This window comes from Notolepis coatsorum (assembly GCF_963971535.1).
Source record: "Notolepis coatsorum genome assembly, chromosome: 9".
NCBI lineage: Eukaryota > Metazoa > Chordata > Actinopteri > Aulopiformes > Paralepididae > Notolepis > Notolepis coatsorum.
Genome location: NC_140173.1, coordinates 31,916,846 through 31,942,129, shown reverse-complemented (window position 1 = coordinate 31,942,129; position 25,284 = coordinate 31,916,846). Strand labels below are relative to the sequence as shown.

Below are 25,284 nucleotides of genomic sequence, written 5' to 3'. Positions count from 1 at the left end.
CAACAACAAAGCAGTCGGAGCAATGACAAGCCGAAAACTGTCGAAATTGTAGTTATTTGAAGTTTGGATTTTTTTTTTACGACTGAGGTAGGTCAATTAAATTTCTTGAGACTAAAGTACCGAAAAAAGGTACCGTTGGGTACCGGTATCGATTCACAGGTACCGGTATCGGTTCAAATGTGAAAGGTACCCATCCCTAGGTATGAGTCTGTGGCTGAACGAGCTTCTCATCTTGACTAGCTCGTCGTAGAGGGGGTGGTAAGGGTTCTCCATGATGGCAGCCAGCTTCCTTCTCATCCCCCTCTCTGCCATCACCTCTAGTCTAGGTAGCTCGACTCCCACCACGGAGCTACATTTACATTTACATTTAGTCATTTAGCTGACGCTTTTATCCAAAGCGACTTACAAGTTCTGTACGACAAGCCAGCAGGAAGGGCACAACTCTTATCAGCTGAGCAACAATGTTCATCAAAGTGTTGAGTGCTACAGTGTAGGTTAGTTTATTAGGACAAGTGCATGACAGTACGGTTAGTTAGGGTTAGATTTTTTTATTTTTTTTATTCAGATAATGGAGCTAGCTTTCCTCACCAGCTTGTATCTGGTGAGAGAGACGAGTATCTCATCTCTCTCTGTATCTCTATCTCTGTATCTGTCTCTCACCTCTATCTGTATCTCTCTGTATCTCTCCACCTCTCTCTCTCTCTCTCTCCAGGTGTCACTCATAACATCCCCCTGCTCCGTGAGATCATCACCCACCCTCGTTTCATCGCCGGCGACATCACCACCAACTTCCTGCCCGAGGTCTACCCCGAGGGGTTCAAAGGTCACCAGCTGGGGGCCGACGGTCGTAAGGAGCTGTTGGCCTCCGCCGCTGCACTCCACGTTGCCGCTCATCTCCGCTCCCAGAGGTTTCTGGGTAATTTGAGGTAAGGAAACCATGGATATATATATAATATACAGTAAACAGTGTTGGGGCAGTGAGCTGCCGTTTTGCTCTTGAGTTCTCAGCAGTGCGGTATGGAGGTATCATTAAAGACAGACGGCACACTTGTTGTGCAAATGAACGGTGGCAGGTTCATGATAACAGAATTACACTGAGAGAGAGAGAATACAGAGCTTCCAACTGGCCCAAGGTCAACCTTCTCCCGGTCCCCATCCCCCATCCGCTTACATCTGTTCATATCCGCTTACATCCGCGTACATCCTATACAGTATGTGAGTCTGACGTCCTTTTGATTGACGGGCAGTTAGCGTGTTAGATTTGGAAGGTCGTACCGACCAATCGATCTGAAGCCCGGTTTTTCTATACATATCGATTCTGAATATTTAAAACAGTTTCAATACTCATTTCCCGCACTATCGATACCAGCTGGCTTTCTCGCTGCCTTCTCTCTTACAGCAAGTTGTTGACACACAGGCACACACGCTGCTGCAGTGCACACATTGCCCCTCCCCCTCACAGACCCGTCTCGTCAACAAATCTTCTCATTCGCTCCAAGTGCAGAGCCTCCGGCAACTTGTCGTGACAGCTCCTCTTTCAACATCACTGAAGCATTAAACAAAATGGCCCAGTAAACTATTAACTTTAGTTTAATACACGAGGCGTTGTCTAACATTATCTAGCTGGCTAGCTACTGATAGCTCATAATATCAACGGCTGATAACATCATTGGCGTTTGTTTTTGCAGCTGTTGGCTAGCTAGCTATCGTTATTCCGTTGGCTAACATTAGCTACCTAGCCACTGTAGCTAGCTAATACGGGCTGTGCTGGCTACCTTTTAATTTGCAATGGAGTGGCTATCTAACTAACTGTGCAAATCGATGTGATTGGCGGAGACCGTATTTTGTACGGTTGGCTGGTGTTGTGGATTGGGGGTGGCCAGCTGGCTAGCTGGCAGTTCGTAGTGCAGTAGCTGGCTGGATAGCTGTTGTATTGTGGGTTAAGGGTAGCCAGCTAGCTGCCTGGCAGTTCGTAGTGCAGTAGCTGGCTGGATAGCTGTTGTATTGTGGGTTAAGGGTAGCCAGCTAGCTGCCTGGCAGTTCGTAGTGCAGTAGCTGGCTGTTGTATTGTGAATTAAAAGGTAGCCAGCTGGTGGTGCAGTAGCTGGCTAGATAGCTTGCTAATGTTGGCCAATATAGCTGTAACTGAACGCCAATGATGCTAGCCTTGTTATGTGATCTGAGTTTCAGTTCATAGGAAAATACTTTGACTATAATGGTCAGAAGTCAATTAACTTAGATGCTGTTATGCTTAACACGCAGAACTATTAACTTTACTTAATTTCTAAGATTAGATTAGATAATTTAGTTATTTTTAAATGTCTGATCTAAAGAGAAACAAAGGGTTTTAAAAGTGTTATATTTCTCTTATCTTATAGTACCAGAGAGAAGCTGATGAGAATCGACCAGCAACTAAAGCAAAATTTAGTTAATTAATAAAAAAAAATAGAAATAGATAATTTTTTTTTTTACATTTTAAGATTTTAAATGTTTCCCTGTGGTATCGAAAATGGTATCTAATATCGATACTTTTCAAGGTATCGTATCGAAGTTCAAAATTCCAGTATCGTGACAACACTGGTTTGCACGCCTCCAGTACACTACTTGTGTTCTACATCACCCCCGTGCTCCTGGTGTGTTTGTGCAGCAAGAGGAACACACCATGTTCTACATCACCCCCGTGCTCCTGGTGTGTTTGTGCAGCAAGAGGAACACACCATGTTCTACATCACCCCCGTGCTCCTGGTGTGTTTGTGCAGCAAGAGGAACACACCATGTTCTACATCACCCCCGTGCTCCTGGTGTGTTGGTGCAGGAAGAGGAGGAACACACCATGTTCTACATCACCCCCGTGCTCCTGGTGTGTTTGTGCAGGAAGAGGAGGAACACACCATGTTCTACATCACCCCCGTGCTCCTGGTGTGTTTGTGCAGGAAGAGGAGGAACACACCATGTTCTACATCACCCCCGTGCTCCTGGTGTGTTTGTGCAGGAAGAGGAGGAACACACCATGTTCTACATCACCCCCGTGCTCCTGGTGTGTTTGTGCAGGAAGAGGAGGAACACACCATGTTCTACATCACCCCCGTGCTCCTGGTGTGTTTGTGCAGGAAGAGGAAGAACACACCATGTTCTACATCACCCCCGTGCTCCTGGTGTGTTTGAGCAGGAAGAGGAGGAACACACCATGTTCTACATCACCCCCGTGCTCCTGGTGTGTTGGTGCAGGAAGAGGAGGAACACACAATGTTCTACATCACCCCCGTGCTCCTGGTGTGTTTGTGTGGGAAGAGGAGGAACACACCATGTTCTACATCACCCCCGTGCTCCTGGTGTGTTTGTGCAGCAAGAGGAACACACGATGTTCTACATCACCCCCGTGCTCCTGGTGTGTTTGTGCAGAGGAGGAGGAACACACGGTGCACAATGTTCAGGGACCCTTTTTTTCTCCTACTGTGCTCTATAGCGCCAATCTCGTCAACTAGTGGACAGAAACCACTAGTTACCTTTTTAGGACCTGGATATGAGGCATACGAACAGACCATCAGCTTTTTATTAGGTCTTTATTGGCCTCTTTGTTACACCATTGTGGACTGTCTAAACCAATGCTTTAATCCTTTGAAAAAAGATTGAACTGTCTTCCTGGCGTCATTGGCCCTGGGGTCTGTCCGATCGGCGTCATTGGCCCTGGGGTCTGTCCGATCGGCGTCATTGGCCCTGGGGTCTGTCCGATCGGCGTCATTGGCCCTGGGGTCTGTCCGATCGGCGTCATTGGCCCTGGGGTCTGTCCGATCGGCGTCATTGGCTCTGGGGTCTGTCCGATCGGCGTCATTGGCCCTGGGGTCTGTCCAATCAGCATCATTGGCCCTGGGGTCTGTCCGATCAGCATCATTGGCCCTGGGGTCTGTCCGATCGGCGTCATTGGCCCTGGGGTCTGTCCAATCGGCGTCATTGGCTCTGGGGTCTCTCCGATCAGCATCATTGGCCCTGGGGTCTGTCCAATCAGCAGCCGCCACATGGAGTTAGAACAGGACTCAGATTGCAAGAGTTTTGAGCCGATTTATCCTCGATGTTCCCCTCCTGACAATCAGAGGACAGATCTAATCTGGGGCCTTAGTCAGTACCGATGTGAGGGTTTGACAGATTCAATCCACCTAGATAATATTGAACCTGTTTGGTATTATTTACCAAAGTGTGTGTGTGTGTTCTTTGTGTGTTCATTTTGTGTGTGTGTGTGTGTGTGTGTTCTTTGTGTGTTAATTTTGTGTGTGTATTCCAGGGTGTCTAACACCCCTCAGGAGCGCAGACAGTGGGAGCTGGTGTTGGAGCTGGAGGCAGAACGTCACACTGTGGCTGTTACTAGATCAGGAACCACATACACTGTGAGTTACACACACACACCACACACACGCACGCACGCACACACACACACACACACACACACACACACACACACACACACACACACACACACACACACACACCACACACACACACACACACCACACACACGCACGCACGCACACAGTGAATAACACCATGCTAAAACTGCCACTGAGCTCGTTCAGCACCTTCTTGAGATCACTTGTACAAAAAAATCTAAGCAAATGAATAAAGGGAAGATGATTAAACGGAAGGTTTTGTAGATGCAGTACTGAATTCTGCCATCCGGACACATGCAATTTGAAATATGATTATAGAATATCAGGCCTATAAATTACCTTAGTGTGGCCAAGTCGCACATCTATGGATCGGGCCAAATCTCCTCTTTCCAATGGCAGAGTTCAATCTGGATTCAGTATCACTAGGCGTGTGCAGCGAAGACCGCAAATGAAATCTACTGTAAGTACAGTTACTTTTTTATAATGGAAATTTTTCTTTTTTTGCTAGACGTTCACAGAAAGGTAAAGATACTAACTGCGTTCTAATTTATGCCAATAACGTGTGCAGGTTTGTGGTAGATAATCCCCGAAAAATAAGATAAATAAAAAAGTAAATCCATAAGTCATATGATTGACAGGAGCTGGCTTGAGCTGGGTAATGTCGTTTTTCATTTTTTTTATCTACTTTTTCTCCCATTTTCAATTTTTCTCCCATCCCAATTTTGTATTGTCCAATTCTCCCTTCCCCTGTCTCGAACGCTGTTAGGCCATGCCTCCCACAAGCCGGCTGCAATGTGGACGAAGCCTTGCATCACGTGTCCCCTCCGGTACTCGAGGAGGCAGCCGTCGCATCTTTTCACCTGCACAGCGCGATCTCTCAGCGGCGAGGGTCTGCGTGGGAGGGACACGCCGCCCCCGTCGCTTCCTGATTCTGCTGCGCAGGCGCACCAACCGACCTGTAGGAGTCGCAGTCCACAACGTCCGATCCCCACCCACCAGCTTCCCACCCCCTAACACTGCCAATTGTATTAGTATGAACGACCAGCCAAGCTGGTAGCAATGCCGAGAGCTGGGCTCGAACCCAGCATCTCCTGCATTAGTGGCGAGCGCCTTGCCCACTGCGCCACTTAGCCGCCCTAATGTCGTTTTTCGAAATTCCAACGCCCATCGAAAGCCATTGGTCTCCTCTCCTCATATGACTACAAACAAAATGGCGGTGCGCATTTCCTAGCGTCTATATTCGCCTGTTTCCGACTAGATTTCCAAAACTCATATTTCACTAATAACACTTTAACCTATTGGTAAACAAACGTATTGCTGAAAATATACACTTTGACTGCTGTTTTCACAGGGTTAGGGTCTTTACTGAAAGAGTCTTTTAGACTCTTTTTGTACTCATAAATAGTACTGTATATTTGTAGATCTGGTATGTCATAAATGTCTAGATGTAACAGTACTGTCTATCTGTATGTTGTAGGAGATGGGAAATCACGACCAGAGAGAGTAAAGTTTCTTTGACCACACATCAGTGTGCGTCATTTATTAGCATAGCGTGCATACCACAACAAACCAAGCCAAGAGTTCATATGGCCGCTCTAGCTACCCACAATGCCCTGTGTCCTTAAAGTGTAGGTGGATTATGTCCAGTCCATGTAAGTGTCCATGTAAGTGCCCACTACAATGTCATATATGTTATGATGAATTGAAAATGGATGGACCCTGATGTAACCAAGACGAACGTCTTTCTCTGGTCTGCATCCCCTTAACAATTGTGTGTATTGAGCCGTACTGTATTGTACCCATTATGCAATCTGTTAATACAATTTTCAATCAATCAATTATTCTTGGCTACATTTGAAGAAGAAAAAAAAACTTGTTTTTTATGTTGTTACTGTGTGCTGTTGTCTGTACTGCTGTCTGTTATTGTATGTTGTTACTGTGCTGTCTGTACTGTTTGATGTGTCACTATGTGGTGTGTCTGTGTAGGTGGTGGTAGATGGATCCAGGGTGGAGGTGGGGGGGGACTGGAACCTGGCCGCCCCTCTGCTGCCTGTCACTGTCAACGGTACCACAAGGATACTGCAGGTACAGTAACACACACACACGCACACACACATTTGCGACCACATTACAAAAATCGCCTTTGATACCCGCAAACGATTATTACGTTATTAGTTTATGACCCATTCCTAACATAAACACAAACGCATACCAAATACACTTTTCCACACAAGCACACATACCTTCACTTAACTCACACACACACACACACACACACACACACACACACACACACACACACACACACACACACACACACACACACACACACAGAAAACATATAAAAAATGTCCACTGGCAAACCTTCATTGAACATATACATGAAACATATATCCTGAATATATATATATATATATAAATTTTTTATAGTAATAAAACAATATTTGTGTGTTAACTGATGAGACTGTTGTCCTTTGTCTCCTTTAGTGTCTGAGCAGAGCCGCTTCAGGAGAGATCACCCTGCAGTATATGGGCACACAGGTGAGTGGGTGTGGGGCAGTGGCAGTGGTCTTTGAGTTTCTTCTCTGTTGTTGTCCGGCTTCTGAGTCACCCACAGTACTGTTTGAAGGAGGAGGCTGTCGTGACATCACGCCCGGGTTGCTATGGTGACATCACGCCCAGGTTGTTATGGTTATGTAACCTACTAGGTGCAACAGTGCAGCCGTCTACTGAGCGGCTTGCGGGAAGTTTGGCCGAGGCACAGGAAGTGACACGCATCCTTTCCACGGGTGGCGCTCAAAGCCCTCCTGTGGCGTTAGCATAAAGCTAATGTCTTCCTGCTTTTCTGCCATATCTGTAGGGGGTCTGTGTGCTGTGTGTAAGGAGCTTTGTCCGCCCACTCTGAGACACACACGCACACGGCTGAATCGAGTAAGTGTTGCAGTGTGTGTAGTTTGACAAAAGGTTCTCCTGGAAAACCAGTGTTCCCATCATCCCGATCTTCCTCTAATCTCTTGATTTACTAGCTGGCTGTGTGCAGGCCGTCAGGCCTCAGTCAGGGGGGGATGTTGGCCACAAGGCCAGAGGAAAGAGGATAAACGGCGTCCCTCAGCAGACCCCTGCCCTCTTCTGGACCCGCTTTGATTGTCATTGTTTTGCTATGTCCATTAGTGTGATTTAAGGTAGAGCGATGAACATGAAAGCTCCCCTTTTTAAAACAAAGGAGTTGTTCGAGGGACTGAGATCAGTGGAGGTCACTTGGGCCGGCCAGGTCACTGCTGTGTCACAGAGTTTGACCCAGTACTAACTAAATCAACCATGTGCTTGGTAATTGTTATTAACCCTTTCACTGCCACACGACAGAAGGTTAACCCTTTACTTTTGTCGCAGTGAAAGGGTTAACCGTTTTGGTAGTGCTGCAGTGAAAGGGTTAAATGTATTTATTTATTTTCATTAACACATTGACTGCCAGAGTTTCTATAGAACGGTCTGCAGCCTCTGCCAGGGTTTTTGAGCATTCGGACTCATCTTTCAAGTCCCACAGAAGATTCTGTGATATGACTATGAACACATCGAATATCTCAAAAGACAGATAGAGATCTCTAGTTTCATCAGTGACAAAAAGTGTGTGTCTAGCATGTTCCGTTCTTTCATCGTTGGTAGTTGAATATAGGTTGTTTTCACCAAAAACAGCTGGGAATAGAAACGGAGAAAAACCCATTTTTGTGAAACAAGTCAGAAAAGTGATTTGACCCTTTTTATTTTCATTTCAAACTCAAAGTTTAACTTTTCAAAGTAGATAATAGATCAAATAATAAGTACTGGTTAAAAAAAAACATAGAGAGAGACAGAGAGAGATAGAGACAGAGAGAGAGAGAGAGACAGAGTCACTGTCCGCTTCCATTCATTGTGCTAAGCTAGCAGTATAATGATAGAGAGAATAAAATAACGATCATCCATACACACTTACCCATACACACACACACACACACACACACACACACACACACACACACACACACACACACATATGAGATACGCTCGCTGGCTAGCATATCTCCGGTACCGTTTCAGGTCAGCGTGTGTCTGTGCGGTTACAGAGAGAGAGACTACAGATTCTCTCTCGTCCTTGCGTGCTGGCGGCGTGTGTGTGTGTGCGGTTACTAACGCTACTGTTCTACAACAAAACACGATAACAAAATGGATGTCTTCTTTCTTACCACTGGTAAATGGAGAAGACGCTGTCGGTTTCAACCGGGTGACGATCCTTGTAAATTGTAAATGTATTATTATTAGGGATGTCCGATATTATCGGCCGATATTGGCATTAAAATATGATATCGGAAATTATCTGTATCGTTAATTTATTTAATTTTTAACATTTATTTAACCTTTATTTACCCAGGCAAGCAAGTAAGAACAAATTCAGACTTGATTTATTGTCAAAAGTATGCATAATGTTGTGTTAATTCCACAACAAGAGATATGTAATGTTAATTACCTGAAATTATTCAGTTTTTTGGGGGGGAAACCCTGCATATATCGGTATCGGTTGATATCGGTATCGGAAATTAAGAGTTGGACAATATCGGTATATCGGTATCGGTAAAAAAGCCAATATCGAACATCCCTAATTATTATAATTTTCTATTATGAATCAAAAACTAACCACAGCATTTTCCATGTGCAGCATATTGAAGTCTTCAATATAGTTCAACTGACTCTTGTTGATGTTTGCTCTGTTTTCTTTGTGTGTGTTTGTGTTGTTCTGTGTGTGTGTGTGTGTGTGTGTGTGTGTGTGTGTGTGTGTGTGTGTGTGTAGTTCAAGGTGCGCGTGCTATCCAAGATGGCTGCAGCGCTGAGTGCCTACATGCCAGAGAAGGTTCCAGAAGACACCAGCAGTATCCTGCGGTCTCCCATGCCGGGCGCTGTGGTCACCGTGTCCGTCAAGCCCGGAGACGTGGTAAGGACGTCCCCCCCCCCGTGTGTTTGTAAAATATTACAACGAAATATTAAGTTCAATAGATGCCATTTGATGATGAAACATGTGTCCGACTTCCTCCTCTACTGTTCTTGTAATGTTAGTTGATGATATTTATATCTATTGAACTTAATATTTCGTTGTTGTTAGTTAAGAATTCAACTATTCTTCTAGCCATTCCCGACATTCTGTCTGTGTGGGGAGGCGGGATATAATCATTGAACATGCGCAAAGGCTGAAAAAAATAATAAAGTCACTGGGTAACCCGCAAGGCCCAGTTGACCCGCGAGAGAGGCCCAGATGGGTCCGCGCGCCACCCAGATGGTAACCCGCAGGATAACTGGATAGGTGGTGTCTTGTATTCGACAGGCTTTTGTCCCGATCGGCGCCTCGTACATTCCAACCCCGCTGAGAATTGGATCATGTTTTTCGCGCCATCGATCGGTTTTCGCAATCGGCGACTAGAAAGCATTATCGGAATTCCCCAATCTCATATTTATACTGAATATCGGCCGATACCGATCGCTGGCCGATCGATCGGGGCATCCCTAGTACTCTTATACAGTATACTCTTATACAGTATACAGTATACGCTTATACAGTATCTTCTCTCATTGGGTTAATGGACATGAAATGGAGAAATTAAACTATTCCCCATTTCTTTTTCATATTTGTGTGGCGACCTCAAGGACCCCTGGCGGTCCCCGGGCCCCACAGGTCTGGGACAGCAGTAACTTACTGGTCATAAATCATTCCGCTAACGGCTGTAATGGAATCCAGATCTTCTTGAATATTTAATAGTTGAGATACTCACACACACTAAGCAAATGAGCAGGGCTCTGTGGTGGACAGACCAAGGACTTCATCATGAATATTACATGTTATGTATGGCGCCAGCTAATGTAACATAAACTTTGTGTGTGCTTGTAAACTCTACATGTGCGTGTGTGTTGTCTCTCCAGGTTGCGGAGGGGCAGGAGATCTGTGTTATCGAAGCCATGAAGATGCAGAACAGCTTGACTGCTGCCAGGGCAGCTAAGGTAACATATTATAGCTACTAGGAAGCTAAGGTAACATATTATAGCTACTAGGAAGCTAAGGTAACATATTATAGCTACTAGGAAGCTAAGGTAACATATTATAGCTACTAGGAAGCTAAGGTAACATATTATATAGCTACTAGGAAGCTAAGGTAACAAAATTATAGCTACTAGGAAGCTAAGGTAACATAGTATAGCTACTAGGAAGCTAAGGTAACAAATTATAGCTACTAGGAAGCTAAGGTAACATATTATAGCTACTAGGAAGCTAAGGTAACATATTATAGCTACTAGGAAGCTAAGGTAACATATTATAGCTACTAGGAAGCTAATGTAACATATTATAGCTACTAGGAAGCTAAGGTAACATATTATAGCTACTAGGAAGCTAAGGTAACATATTATAGCTACTAGGAAGCTAAGGTAATATATTATAGCTACTAGGAAGCTAAGGTAACATATTATAGCTACTAGGAAGCTAAGGTAACATATTATAGCTACTAGGAAGCTAAGGTAACATATTATAGCTACTAGGAAGCTAAGGTAACATATTATAGCTACTAGGAAGCTAAGGTAACATATTATAGCTACTAGGAAGCTACGGTCACATATTGTAGCTACTAGGAAGCTAAGGTAATATATTATAGCTACTAGGAAGCTAATGTGACATATTATAGCTACTAGGAAGCTAATGTAACATTATAGCTACTAGGAAGCTAATGTAACATATTATAGCTACTAGGAAGCTAATGTAACATATTATAGCTACTAGGAAGCTAATGTGACATATTATAGCTACTAGGAAGCTAATGTAACATATTATTGCTACTAGGAAGCTAATGTAACATATAGCTACTAGAAAGCTAAGGTAACACATTATAGCTACTAGAAAGGTCAGGTAACATCTTATAGCTACTAGGAAGCTAATGTAACATATAGCTACTAGAAAGCTAAGGTAACACATTATAGCTACTAGAAAGGTCAGGTAACATCTTATAGCTACTAGGAAGCTAATGTAACATACTTTAACTACTAGGAAGCTAATGTGACATATTATAGCTACTAGGAAGCTAAGGTCACATATTTGAGCTACTAGGAAGCTATGGTATTATTACTACTACTGTTACTGAAATTGTAGTTGTGTGTGAGCTTGCAAAATATGTACATTTGTGATTTTCTATATACCGGTATATATTTTTTTGAATTTTGCAAGTCTACACAGGTGTTTTTGATTTGTCTGTAAACAAGACCATAAATAAACTTCATTCAGTTATAAGGAATATGTTTGACTGCTGAGAGGTTTGATATTGATAACATAATAGACTCTTGTCATTCAAATAAGAATCTCACCTGGCAATTTAACGGTCAACAGAGTGTCTTGATTGTCCATGGTGTGTGCAGGTAAAGACTGTCTTGACCTTTGTCCATGGTGTGTGCAGGTAAAGAGCGTCTTGACCTTTGTCCATGGTGTGTGCAGGTAAAGACTGTCTTGACCTTTGTCCATGGTGTGTGCAGGTAAAGACTGTCTTGACCTTTGTCCATGGTGTGTGCAGGTAAATACTGTCTTGACCTTTGTCCATGGTGTGTGCAGGTAAAGACTGTCTTGACCTTTGTCCATGGTGTGTGCAGGTAAAGACTGTCTTGACCTTTGTCCATGGTGTGTGCAGGTAAAGACTGTCTTGACCTTTGTCCATGGTGTGTGCAGGTAAAGAGCGTCCACTGTAAGGCCGGGGAGACGGTGGGAGAGGGAGACTTGTTGGTGGAACTGGAATAGAGACACGACCTTTTGACCTCCCTACATCACCACGCGCCTCCTGTCCAGAGAGGGTGTGACAGACAGACGGACGCACGGGACGGGACCCAATGAACATTTTGTAGATTTAGAAGGAACATTCCCCCTGTGTGCTTTCACTTTCCGGTTGAGTTTTTTGTTGTTTTATTTTGTGAGGCCTCTGTGTGCGAGTCCTTCTCTTCTGCCCGTGTGGCTTAAGTGGGACACCATTTGTGTCTTCGGTCTTCACAGCTTCTCGAAGGCCGACGCTAACACAAGTAACGGTCATAGCGAAACAAAAGCACTTCCCTGCAGTAACGTAAAAGGCTTTGATCGCTAGAGAAACAAGGCCACGCTGCTCGTACCGGTCATCTACTTAAAGGTGTGATCTGTGATGTAGTCAAACAGCGCCCTCTAGGCAAAAGAGCCCCACTTGGTATAGGGAGGTGTAGTCTGATGTCACTTTAGTTTCCCGCGCGGTTCACCCGTATAGGGTTTTATCATTGGGAAAATGTATTATCGGCTATTGTAATAATTCTGCCTCATGAACATTGGCAAGCTTTCCATTTTTGCACAAAATGAGTTCCCGTCTATCACTAACATTATTGTTTAAGCATCTTTGCTTGAAATAAAGTTAGTTATAAGGTTTTTAATTGGTTGTTAAAAAAGAACTACACTTACCAGTAGAACGGCCGTCGTTCAGTGCTCTCGCCTAATAAAGCCATGAGTCCAAGCTGTGGTGACGTCAGTCAGCAGCGCTGAAGTGAAGTGTAGTTTCTCAGTGAACGAAAACATAAACATTGTTATTTTGCTACTTTTATGATTTAATTGCGCATTTTTTCATGTTGAGCTATAGATTGCGGATGAACACACACACAGAAAGGTACACCGTGCCAATGTTCATGCTTTATTTGTTTTAAACGAGACGATTTAGAAATGGGTCCATTGGAAATACATTGCAATTTCAAAGAGGGTGGACCGCGCGGGGAAACGGCAATGACGTAACCACTACACCTCCCTATTGCACTTTGTTTAACGTGTTATTTTTTGCGCTGGGTGGATTTCAGCGGGTACAGGGGAGGGGTGGCTCCTGCCAGGAGAGATCTGGAGAACGTTACAGTCTAATAAGTTACTAAACAGCAACCCGCATGACACACCAAAAACAAAAGAAAATAAGCGCAATACCAAACGGGGTTCTTTCTACCTCAGGGTAGGACAAATTGCACAAAGCTGGTCTAAAGAGTGGGGAATGGGATTCACGGCCTCTGGGTTGTTTCCTGTGGTACTCTTCACCTTCTAGTATCAGGCTTGTGGGATTGGCTGAGATTCCAGTATCGGCCTCCGGGATTGGCTGAAAAGTCCAGTGTTGGTGCTTTTAGACCGGTGGAGAGTGCAGAGGACTGTACCACCTGTAGTGTGATAGTAAAGGGTTAACCTTCTGTAGTGTGGTAGTGAAAGGGTCAATAGGAGCTCTTTGAACCTCGTCTTGCTTCCCGTTGTGCCTTCATCCTCCATGAAGAGAGGGTTCCCGTGGTGTTGGCTTGACGTGTTAAATGCCACAGATAGATGTGTAGGATAGGCCGCAGGGCTGTCTGGGAGAAATCCACGTCTAATTCAGTTCAAAGATAAGGATTTCTTCAGAATGTGAAAACAAATAGTGTAATTTCTTTACCGTTTTAACTCACGAATGCTCGTGAATTATTTATAGTTTGAATCGTCGGTTGAACCGAGTGTGTGAATCTATCCCAACTCACCCTGTCCCTATAATCATGTTCTGCGGCTCCTCGCATTTCAACACACACCTGTAATCCGATCCCCACCTGGTCCGATTTAGACAGGTATATAGATGGAACGTCACTTTAATATATTTTGAGCTCTCTTGATTTACGTTCTATGTAACCCAGGAAATCCTGTATTCTCCCCCCATAGTCTAATTTTTTTACTTTTTTTGTCTGAAACATATGACAACACCCGTTTTAACCCGGGCTAAATATGAGCGGGTTAAAATGTATTTACACAAAAAAAATTATTTACACAGTTTACGTGTGTATATTTCAAGCCCCATTCACGTCACTGGGTGGGATACTTGAATGCACACGACTGCCTGTGGTATTATCACGTGTGTTTCTGGTGCGGGAGGAGGTCAGGATGAGGAACATTATTATCTTAACAAGGCTCCTTATTATCGATCAAATCATAGGAAATAATAACTTAAAGCGGTGGTTCTCAACTGGTCTAGCCTCGGGACCCAACATTTTCCAGTCATTAAGTCGCGAGCCACATTTTTGAACCACTATGATTTATTTCAATATATATATATATATTTTTTGCAGTAATACACAATCGTTCATGCACTGTTAAAAACATGAAATAAACACAAAAAAGTAACTAGGGCTAAAAACCCAATGAAATAAAAATAATAATAAATAATATGCTTCTTAGCAGATTTCTTAGCTTAACATAACAGACCTAAGTTTGGGTGAACTAATGGGATAATTGGGGTTGCAACAAAAGTGCAACTAGGGCTAAAAACACAATGAAATAAAATAATAATAATAATATATCCTTCTTAGCAGACTTCTTAGCTTAACACATCCACCGCCAATCCAATTGTACAGCGTGTTTGCCGGCTATGCGAATTCTGCCAAACCACGCTGTACAGCGATATTGAGATCATATTTAATTTTTTCGCCATGGCATTCATAATTCCGCCACCCAGCCTCTGGTGATACAGTGGGACCCTGCACAATAGTGCCACGCCTCAATACCGCCGCCTGGTGGATGATCGGGCGAGTTACAACCGGAAGTGGCCGTCGGTGCATCTGGGAAATCCGTCCGGCAGTCACATATTGTTGCGGGACCACAGACAAACACTGGCGTGCATATGGATCGCTGCCATAACTCAATAATCGATATGATTTGGGCGTTTATTGCGCCATACAAACCGGAAATGGATATAGTAGATCGACGTCAAATAAGTGGGATCTTTTTCCTCCAGTCTCATCGGCGAACGGTAAGAGGACAGTAACGTTACTTTCAGCTTGATTGTTTATTCTTTTCACTGCAAACCGATCTGATCAATATATCACCCATACTACATAAAGCATTTACTGACGATCACGGAATTATAAACGACCCCCGCCCCTTTCATCCGTGCATGATGAATCATAACATATACGATCATGTACAGTTGCATTTTTAATATAGCGTGTATCTGCAATAAATGGCAGTTGATAATCTATATATGCGTTTAGGCCTATAACTCACGTTCTATGAATTACTGCAGAAAACGATAAAAACATACTTATATTCTAGAAGGTATTTTTGGAAGAATCTATGAATGAAAAAGTATAACGTTCCTACATCCTGAACGATAGATAATCGATGTTGAATGGGCCATAGTAATGTCAATTTAGCAATACAATTTAAAAAGTTATAGCCCTGCAAAGAAGGTGAACATCTCCATAGGCTTAGAGTGGTGGCAGTGAGCCTACATTGATGGATATAACCGTGGCAGGGAATGTGTTAACATCCCAGGGAGCTAATGGGATAACTGGGGATGTTGTTTGCTCCTGACAAGAGTCTCAACGTCTGGGGTGATGGTAGACAAAGCAACTCTGAGGTCGTGCTCAATGTCCAATCTGTTCCTCTGCTTTGTCTTCAGCTGGACCAGAGCAAAAAAAAATATATATATATAAAAAAAAAAAAAAAAAATTATTTTTCTTTTTTTTTACTTTTTATTTACACACACATCCGCGACCCACTCAAAATGGCCCTGCGACCCACTTTTGGGTCGCGACCCACCAGTTGAGAAACACTGACTTAAAGGACTGGTTGACTTGTTTTGAATCCAGGCCCTGTTTAAACACACCGCCTGGTATGATGTTGACTAAGTACAGGCCACCATGTCCATGATCACCTCCTCTCACCACCAGGCTCCAGTACAGTCCAATGGGGCCAGTGCTCTCACCACCAGGCTCCAGTACAGTCCAATGGGGCCAGTGCTCTGGCCTTCATGCACCATGATGCGTGTCCAGGAAAAGTGAGGGAATGGTTGCAGAACCTACATGGTACCAAACATCACACTGAGCTAGGCACGTGCACACATAGAGCCCAAGGGGTGCTCGAGCACCTGCCCTTTTGAGCCTCATAAAAAAAGTGCCATAAAAAATAGACTGCCCTTCCAACTGAAAAATGTCAGGATAGAATAAAAATATTAGGTAAAGAGAGATAGATGCCCCATATTCCATTGCATTTTGCACGGCCTCCTCAGCGTGCCTCTCGGCGGACCTATATATTTTATGCATAGCGTGGGTGGTGATGATGATAGAAACCTGATAGAATGCTGGTATTACACTCACTGAGGGACACAAAGAAGTCAAGTCCGATGGGATTTGGGAATCTCAAATACAAATCGGGATTGGAATAAAAAATGCATTTATATTAAACAATACAGAATATACAGCACTTCTTGGGGTCTGTAAGGTAAGCACTTAGTCCCTCCCCCCTGAACATTTATGGAGATGTATGGGCCTTTTAAGTCAGTGATAAAAGTGTCTTTCAAGGATAAGTGAGCTCCTGCACTGATTATTATAGTTCACTATTCAATATTTGATCACCAAAAACCCCCAAAAAGCATAAAAAGGGGGCCCCCAAAAATCGAGCTTGTGCGCTATTAGCGCTAGATTCTAACACACACAGGTATAGTGCCCTTTTCAGCCTTTGAGCACCTGCCCCTCTAAAGTTCTGTGCACGTCCCTGCACTGAGCTTCGTAGGACTTGTGCTGCAGGATCCAAGGTGCCCAGCTGCACTTTTGATGCAATGTCCATTTCCTTAGTAGATCGTATGAAGAAACATCGGATCCTATCTTGGAAAAGGACATCTATCACATTTTTTAAGGCTAAAACACTGGCCCCATTGGATTTCTATTGGAGCCCGGTGAGAGCATCATAGTGTTAAGTTTCTAAATACTAAAGCCATCAGTGAAATTATGACTAGTAATAGTCACCATCATACCAGACAGTGTTTAAATAGAGCCTGGGTTCAGTACTAGTCAACATCATAATGTTTAAATAGAGCCTGGGTTCAGTACTAGTCAACATCATAATGTTTAAATAGAGCCTGGGTTCAGTACTAGTCAACATCATAATGTTTAAATAGACCCTGGGTTCAGTACTAGTCAACATCATAATGTTTAAATAGAGCCTGGGTTCAGTACTAGTCAACATCATCATGTTTAAATAGAGCCTGGGTTCAGTACTAGTCAACATCATAATGTTTAAATAGAGCCTGGGTTCAGTACTAGTCAACAACATAATGTTTAAATAGAGCCTGGGTTCAGTACTAGTCAACAACATAATGTTTAAATAGAGCCTGGGTTCAGTACTAGTCAACAACATAATGTTTAAATAGAGCCTGGGTTCAGTACTAGTCAACATCATGTTTAAATAGAGCCTGGGTTCAGTACTAGTCAACATCATAATGTTTAAATAGAGCCTGGGTTCAGTACTAGTCAACATCATAATGTTTAAATAGAGCCTGGGTTCAGTACTAGTCAACATCATAATGTTTAAATAGACCCTGGGTTCAGTACTAGTCAACATCATAATGTTTAAATAGAGCCTGGGTTCAGTACTAGTCAACATCATAATGTTTAAATAGAGTCTGGGTTCAGTACTAGTCAACAACATAATGTTTAAATAGAGCCTGGGTTCAGTACTAGTCAACAACATAATGTTTAAATAGAGCCTGGGTTCAGTACTAGTCAACAACATAATGTTTAAATAGAGCCTGGGTTCAGTACTAGTCAACATCATGTTTAAATAGAGCCTGGGTTCAGTACTAGTCAACAACATAATGTTTAAATAGAGCCTGGGTTCAGTACTAGTCAACATCATAATGTTTAAATAGTCTGGGTTCAGTACTAGTCAACATCATAATGTTTAAATAGAGCCTGGGTTCAGTACTAGTCAACATCATAATGTTTAAATAGAGTCTGGGTTCAGTACTAGTCAACATCATAATGTTTAAATAGAGCCTGGGTTCAGTACTAGTCAACATCATAATGTTTAAACAGAGTCTGGGTTCAGTACTAGTCAACATCCTAATGTTTAAATAGAGTCTGGGTTCAGTACTAGTCAACATCATCATGTTTAAATAGAGCCTGGGTTCAGTACTAGTCAACATCATAATGTTTAAATAGAGTCTGGGTTCAGTACTAGTCAACATCATAATGTTTAAATAGAGCCTGGGTTCAGTACTAGTCAACATCATAATGTTTAAATAGAGTCTGGGTTCAGTACTAGTCAACAACATAATGTTTAAATAGAGTCTGGGTTCAGTACTAGTCAACATCATAATGTTTAAATAGAGTCTGGGTTCAGTACTAGTCAACATCATAATGTTTAAATAGAGTCTGGGTTCAGTACTAGTCAACAACATAATGTTTAAATAGAGCCTGGGTTCAGTACTAGTCAACATCATAATGTTTAAATAGAGCCTGGGTTCAGTACTAGTCAACATCATAATGTTTAAATAGAGTCTGGGTTCAGTACTAGTCAACATCCTAATGTTTAAATAGAGTCTGGGTTCAGTACTAGTCAACATCATCATGTTTAAATAGAGCCTGGGTTCAGTACTAGTCAACATCATCATGTTTAAATAGAGCCTGGGTTCAGTACTAGTCAACATCATAATGTTTAAATAGAGTCTGGGTTCAGTACTAGTCAACATCATAATGTATAAATAGAGCCTGGGTTCAGTACTAGTCAACATCATCATGTTTAAATAGAGCCTGGGTTCAGTACTAGTCAACATCATAATGTTTAAATAGAGCCTGGGTTCAGTACTAGTCAACATCATAATGTTTAAATAGAGTCTGGGTTCAGTACTAGTCAACATCATAATGTTTAAATAGAGCCTGGGTTCAGTACTAGTCAACATCATAATGTTTAAATAGAGTCTGGGTTCAGTACTAGTCAACATCATAATGTTTAAATAGAGTCTGGGTTCAGTACTAGTCAACATCATCATGTTTAAATAGAGCCTGGGTTCAGTACTAGTCAACATCATCATGTTTAAATAGAGCCTGGGTTCAGTACTAGTCAACATCATAATGTTTAAATAGAGCCTGGGTTCAGTACTAGTCAACATCATCATGTTTAAATAGAGCCTGGGTTCAGTACTAGTCAACATCATAATGTTTAAATAGAGTCTGGGTTCAGTACTAGTCAACAACATAATGTTTAAATGGAGCCTGGGTTCAGTACTAGTCAACAACATAATGTTTAAATAGAGCCTGGGTTCAGTACTAGTCAACATCATAATGTATAAATAGAGCCTGGGTTCAGTTCTAGTCAACATCATCATGTTTAAATAGAGTCTGGGTTCAGTACTAGTCAACAACATAATGTTTAAATAGAGTCTGGTTTCAGTACTAGTCAACAACATAATGTTTAAATGGAGCCTGGGTTCAGTCAGCCAGTACTAGTTAACATCACATCAGACAATGTTTTAAAATGTAAAAATAATTTAAAAAGTGAAAAGGCGACCCTGTCCATTAAATAGAAAAGCTTCTCTGTCTAAATATTTGTATTCAAACAGCGTTTTAGCAAAGAAACATGCTGCTAGCAAACAGCTTCTCACACCGACGCAATACTGCTGCCTTCATAACTGGATGAAAGGGGAGGCGAGGCTTAGAGAGATGTGTCGACAGAAGTTAATTTCACAGGTTTAATTCACTCAGACCGCCTACTGAGAATATAATGAGCTTCTCTTTATTTTTTTCACTCTCTCACTTCAGTTAGTTATTATTATGGCACCAAACTGTGCTGCCCACACACACAAACACACAAACACACACCAGCACACAAACGGCAGACTTGTTGATTTATCCAAGTCTAACGCTCGCTCTCTCTCTCTGTCCCAGTAGGCTTTTATTGCATTATGGCCCCCTGCTGTGCTTGGAGCCCCTGCTGTTCAGTCTTAAGTGGACCCTGATGAGAAATATGCCCATGAAAATAAATATATAAAAATAAAACAGGGAGCTGATTCACAGATAGTAAGTGTGGGCCTAGACCGCTCTCCATTCACACATACTGTAATGTCGAATGTATACAATACTGTACTGCGCAATATTCTTCTTGTATGATACCTGGACCTTCTTTAAATCTCCATGGCTCTACTGAAAGGGTTCACATTGATCTGATTATGTTTCCACAGCCTCTAGTCAACTGGTCCGATTATGTTTCCACAGCCTCTAGTCAACTGATCTGATTATGTTTCCACAGCCTCTAGTCAACTGGTCCGATTATGTTTCCACAGCCTCTAGTCAACTGGTCCGATTATGTTTCCACAGCCTCTAGTCAACTGGTCCGATTATGTTTCCACAGCCTCTAGTCAACTGGTCCGATTATGTTTCCACAGCCTCTAGTCAACTGGTCCGATTATGTTTCCACAGCCTCTAGTCAACTGGTCCGATTATGTTTCCACAGCCTCTAGTCAACTGGTCCGATTATGTTTCCACAGCCTCTAGTCAACTGGTCCGATTATGTTTCCACAGCCTCTAGTCAACTGGTCCGATTATGTTTCCACAGCCTCTAGTCAACTGGTCCGATTATGTTTCCACAGCCTCTAGTCAACTGGTCTGATTATGTTTCCACAGCCTCTAGTCAACTGGTCCGATTATGTTTCCACAGCCTCTAGTCAACTGGTCTGATTATGTTTCCACAGCCTCTAGTCAGAGTTCTTCTAGAGTTCTGTACCTGTATGCAAAGAGTTCTGTGGTTAGATGTCACCTTATTGCCCTCTTGACGGGATTATTCCATCCCATTGCTAAGACAGCATGAGGGCTTTCTGAGCTGTGGTGTGGAAGCCAAGATGATCATATGATACAACCAACTACTGTACTCAAAGAGAGAACGATGGAACAACAAGCATAAGCTGCATAGAACAAACTAGATCCTGACAGACGGGTGACAGATTCGTGTCCTCATACCTCATATAGTCAACATCCGTTAACTTAAAGTTCAGTAAACGTTATTCAATTCAAAGAAATAAACCCTACATGCAAAAGCCGTTAAACATGAGCTCATGAATTGCCCTGCACTCCCGACCGTAAGGATGCTGAACCCCCTCAGCCTGCTAGAGGGGGGTTCACCCCGGAGTTCTCGGTACGCCAGCCTGCCCTGTGCTTTAGAATAGAAATGTAACTTGTCACCTAAACAACATTTTATGAATCAAATTGAATCCGGAGCCAAATCTACTCCAGTAAACTATAGCTTGACATGGCTGGTACTGTGTATTCCTCAAGATCTCTGGTTTCACCTGATGCCAGTATCTTCGGTCACCGTCGGTTGTGTGATAGTAAAGGGTTAACCTTCTGTCGTGTGGCAGTGAGAGGGTTACCCGGCTGTCGTGTGGCAGTGAAAAGGGTTAACCTGTGTGTCGTCGCAGTGAAAGGGTTAACCGTTTTGGTGGTCGACTGTATAAAAAAGTATGATCTAAAAATGGTTGGCAATAAGCTTCAATCATTTATTTGGTCAATTATACCGTCTTCAAATCTTATATAGTAAAAGTGAGTAGGTTTTTTCAAAGTGAACTCATTCAGGATGTTGACCACCAGGCAGGCGTCACTTGAAGTGGGTTAGTACAATCAACTAACCCACTGGTCCAATACCTGTGCTTTTCTTAAGTAGCAAGACCCATTACTGTTCGGTGGGCTAATGCAGTACTATATACACCGTAGAAACTGGCCCGCCTGTGCTTCTGAAGGCGCCGGCACATTACCAGACAAACCACTCTCAGCCCGTAGCAACCTGTTTATAATTGTATTTGGAAAATGATTTTTGTAATAAAATGAGATTTGATTGTGTAAAGTATATAGTGTTTTGGTGTTATTGAGATATGCAATAAACCAATGAGATGTCTCCATGTGGCTCTTGCGTCTAAATGCATACATTTATTGAGAGTAAAGGAGTTTGAATATGGCCACCAGTGATGTCATCTGGGACATTGAATCCTTGTGTTGTGTTAATTACAGATCAATTAATTGATGAGGTAGCAACACATTAATTAACACAAGAATTCAATGACGTCACCGGTGGCCATATTCAAACTCGTCTACTCTCAAGAACTGTAACTAAATGTGTGCAAAATAGTTTTTTTATGTGTGATATTATGTGCAAAATAAATAAAACTTTATTTTCTGGTGAAATGCCCCTTTAAGCAAAACTGTCTGATTAGCACTACTATAGGGCTGACCCCTATTAGTCGATTAGTCGACTAATCGGTCGAAAGGAGCCGTAGTCGACTGCCAACCTCTTAGTCGAATATAAAAATAAAATATATTTATAACTTATTTTTTTTGTATCATTCTTTCCAAAAGAAAAGAGGCCTAGAAGCGTGGCTAACGCTAATGGCACGCACACCAGAGGCTAACTGCCTACGAAAACAGGCACAGAGGCACTGAAAGAGGATTTCACCCATCTAATGAACACACTATAGACAAATATCAAGATGTATCCATCAGTGGACCAATTGCATGCTTTTGCAGAGGACAAGAAGCCTTCAGTCGACTCCTTCAGACATTAAGCACCCTCACAGCCCAAATGGAATGGTTAAATTTAAAAAAAAATAATATTATAGGCTACTTTTTTTTTTTTTTTTTTTATTAAACCAATAGTCGACTAACGGCAAATTTTGGCCAATCATAGTCGACCATCCAAATCCTTAGTCGGGGACAGCCCTACACTACTATATGTTATCAATACAGGCTCTTGCATTGAAATTATTTTAGTGTGCGGTGAAGGAGAAGGACGTATTAATGGAAGACTTACTAACATCACTTTTGTCACGGTGGGGCATCCAGCCTCGAGCCATCTTATCTAGAAAGATTTAAATGCAAGGCCATCATCCAGCCTAAAGGGTTGGTGCTGGCTGCATACCAGGGGTGTCACCCCCGTTGTGTCTCGTGCAAAAAGAGCCTTGTGCTTTGATGTCAAGTTTCAGCCGCTTTCTAAACGACTCAACATTGACACGCTTTTCTAAGATCACATTTAATGCTAAACCCCTCTATATCCTGTTGTGTTATAGCGGGACACGTTCCAGACTAAAGGATTTGTTCTTATCTTAACCCTCAAACCCAGAGTGTCGAAGCTAGCCAAGGCATATTATCCAGCTCAATCTCCAAAACAAAATCCCTGATTGTTTTTTCCCCATATTGTCCTCGTCTCCCATGCAAACACCACAGCAAACCTGCTTGATCAAATTAATTATTTTATGTAACAACATTGTTTTCTTATTTACACAATTTTACAAATGTGTTGAGTCCCTCTGGAGTGGTTAGTCCTGGAGCAACTCCGCCCCCGGCAATCAAACCCCACCTCGACCCACTCCAGTTCGCCTACTAGCCCCTTTCGTGACTGCGATGCAAGCCTCGCTTGAATACGCAGTCACTGGCTCCCACGTTACTAGCCATGTTAATGTGCACCTCAAGCACTGCTTAAAAGCGAGCGGTGGGTCCAAAATATATCACATAGACCAGGGAGGGGCAACTGGCGGGCCGCATGCGGCCCTCACCGACGCTCCATGCGGCCCCAGGCCAATATTTATTTAAAAAAAAATATATAGATTATAATATATATTTTTTGGCAGTCGACTACGGCTCCTTTCGATCGATTAGTCGACTATTCGACTAATAGGGGTCAGCCCTAGTGTTAGAGCCCTATAAATAAAATAAACATGTTTAAAATGAATAATATTTACTAATTTTAAGTGTTTGCACAATATAACGTTAATATATCAAATATAAATAATTGTTTTCATTAACAGGAAGTGACTGTCTGATAGAGAATAATACCGCGTCTATACTTTCCGTAGCCGCATTTCTCTCGGGCTAGACGCAATAGCGCTTACAGTGGGCGTGCACTGGTTTCATCGCTGTATCCGTCGCAGCCAATCAGTGCGTAACGCGCTGTGCGTTGAAATATGATGTATTATGATGGAAGCTGGGCGCGTTTTCAAGCGATCTATATCATCTACGCAAGCAGCGTCTATACTTTCCGTAGCCGCATTTCTCGGAGACGCTCTCTGATTGGCCAACGCCAGTTTCTACACTGGTTAAGCTTAGCCACTCTTCGAAGTAGGTTAACACTTTGGCTGCCGGAAGACGTTTTTAGGCGTCCTTCCCCGCCATGCTCAAGTTGCCGAAGACGCCGTAACTCGTCTTTGATATCAATATTTCAAAAATCTGTGATCGAAATCATATTTTCTTTCCGGAGCCCTGAGATGTACTGGTGAGCTCCCATCAACTGTTTAACGGTTCGAGAGCGCCATCTGGTGGCCGATCGGCAGATCGGCCAAGAGGGAGGGGCTCGCCAAACAGGAAGTGCTCATCCTATGTGCTCCGGGCACTCGCGATCGGTAGCCGGACTCCATCTCAACACACTGGATGATCAATCGCTCGCCCTAACTCAATAAACAACGTTATTTGGACGTATATAGTAGTATACAACCTGGAAATGGTTCTTCAGGATAAACATCCCATAATCGAAAACGGTCTACACCACGCTGATCGTCCAACGGCGCGAGGAAGATACGGTAAGATTCAGCGTTATTTTTGAACGTGTTCGATATAAACTGCTCTGATGAACATATGACCCACACTAGATGAATGATATAACGCTGCCCACGGAATTATAAACGATCCCCCGCCCATCCGGTCATCATCAGATCGTACGTAGATCATTCTAGAAGTACGTCCAGTTGAACATTTTTATATCGCGCCGATGGCCATCAAACTATTTCATCATCAATATAATGCATTTGGGGCTATAGATCACGTTCTGGAGAAAGCTGCAGAAAGAGATGAAAACATACTTATACATTAGACCATATTTTACTATGAATATGTGAATGAAAAAGTTTAACGTTGCTACACAATGAACAATACATATAGGACTTTGAATGGGCCATAATAATGGCAATTTAGCAATAGAATTTAAAAAGTTATAGCCCTGCAAAGAAGGGGTACTTATCCATAGACAAATAGAGCTGGCAACCTATGGTATATCATGAATTTAGCCTTAGGCAATCAAAGTGTTAAGGTTAGA

The 25,284-nt window shown here is 42.7% G+C and overlaps 1 protein-coding gene across 1 annotated transcript in view; it reads left to right on the top strand.

Moving 5' to 3' along the window:
- The window catches only part of pcca (propionyl-CoA carboxylase subunit alpha), a gene marked incomplete at its 5' end in the record, with an annotated part of 94,715 nt that extends 72,662 nt beyond the window's left edge, over positions 1–22,053 (top strand). The window contains 7 exons of the mRNA XM_084321475.1: positions 713–926; positions 4,280–4,382; positions 6,369–6,467; positions 6,870–6,923; positions 9,205–9,345; positions 10,326–10,403; positions 12,109–22,053. Coding sequence (XP_084177601.1) covers positions 713–926; positions 4,280–4,382; positions 6,369–6,467; positions 6,870–6,923; positions 9,205–9,345; positions 10,326–10,403; positions 12,109–12,177 — 758 coding nt within the window. The 3' untranslated portion in view covers positions 12,178–22,053. The remainder of the gene's footprint in view (positions 1–712; positions 927–4,279; positions 4,383–6,368; positions 6,468–6,869; positions 6,924–9,204; positions 9,346–10,325; positions 10,404–12,108) is intronic.
- Positions 22,054–25,284: the final 3,231 nt, after the last annotated feature.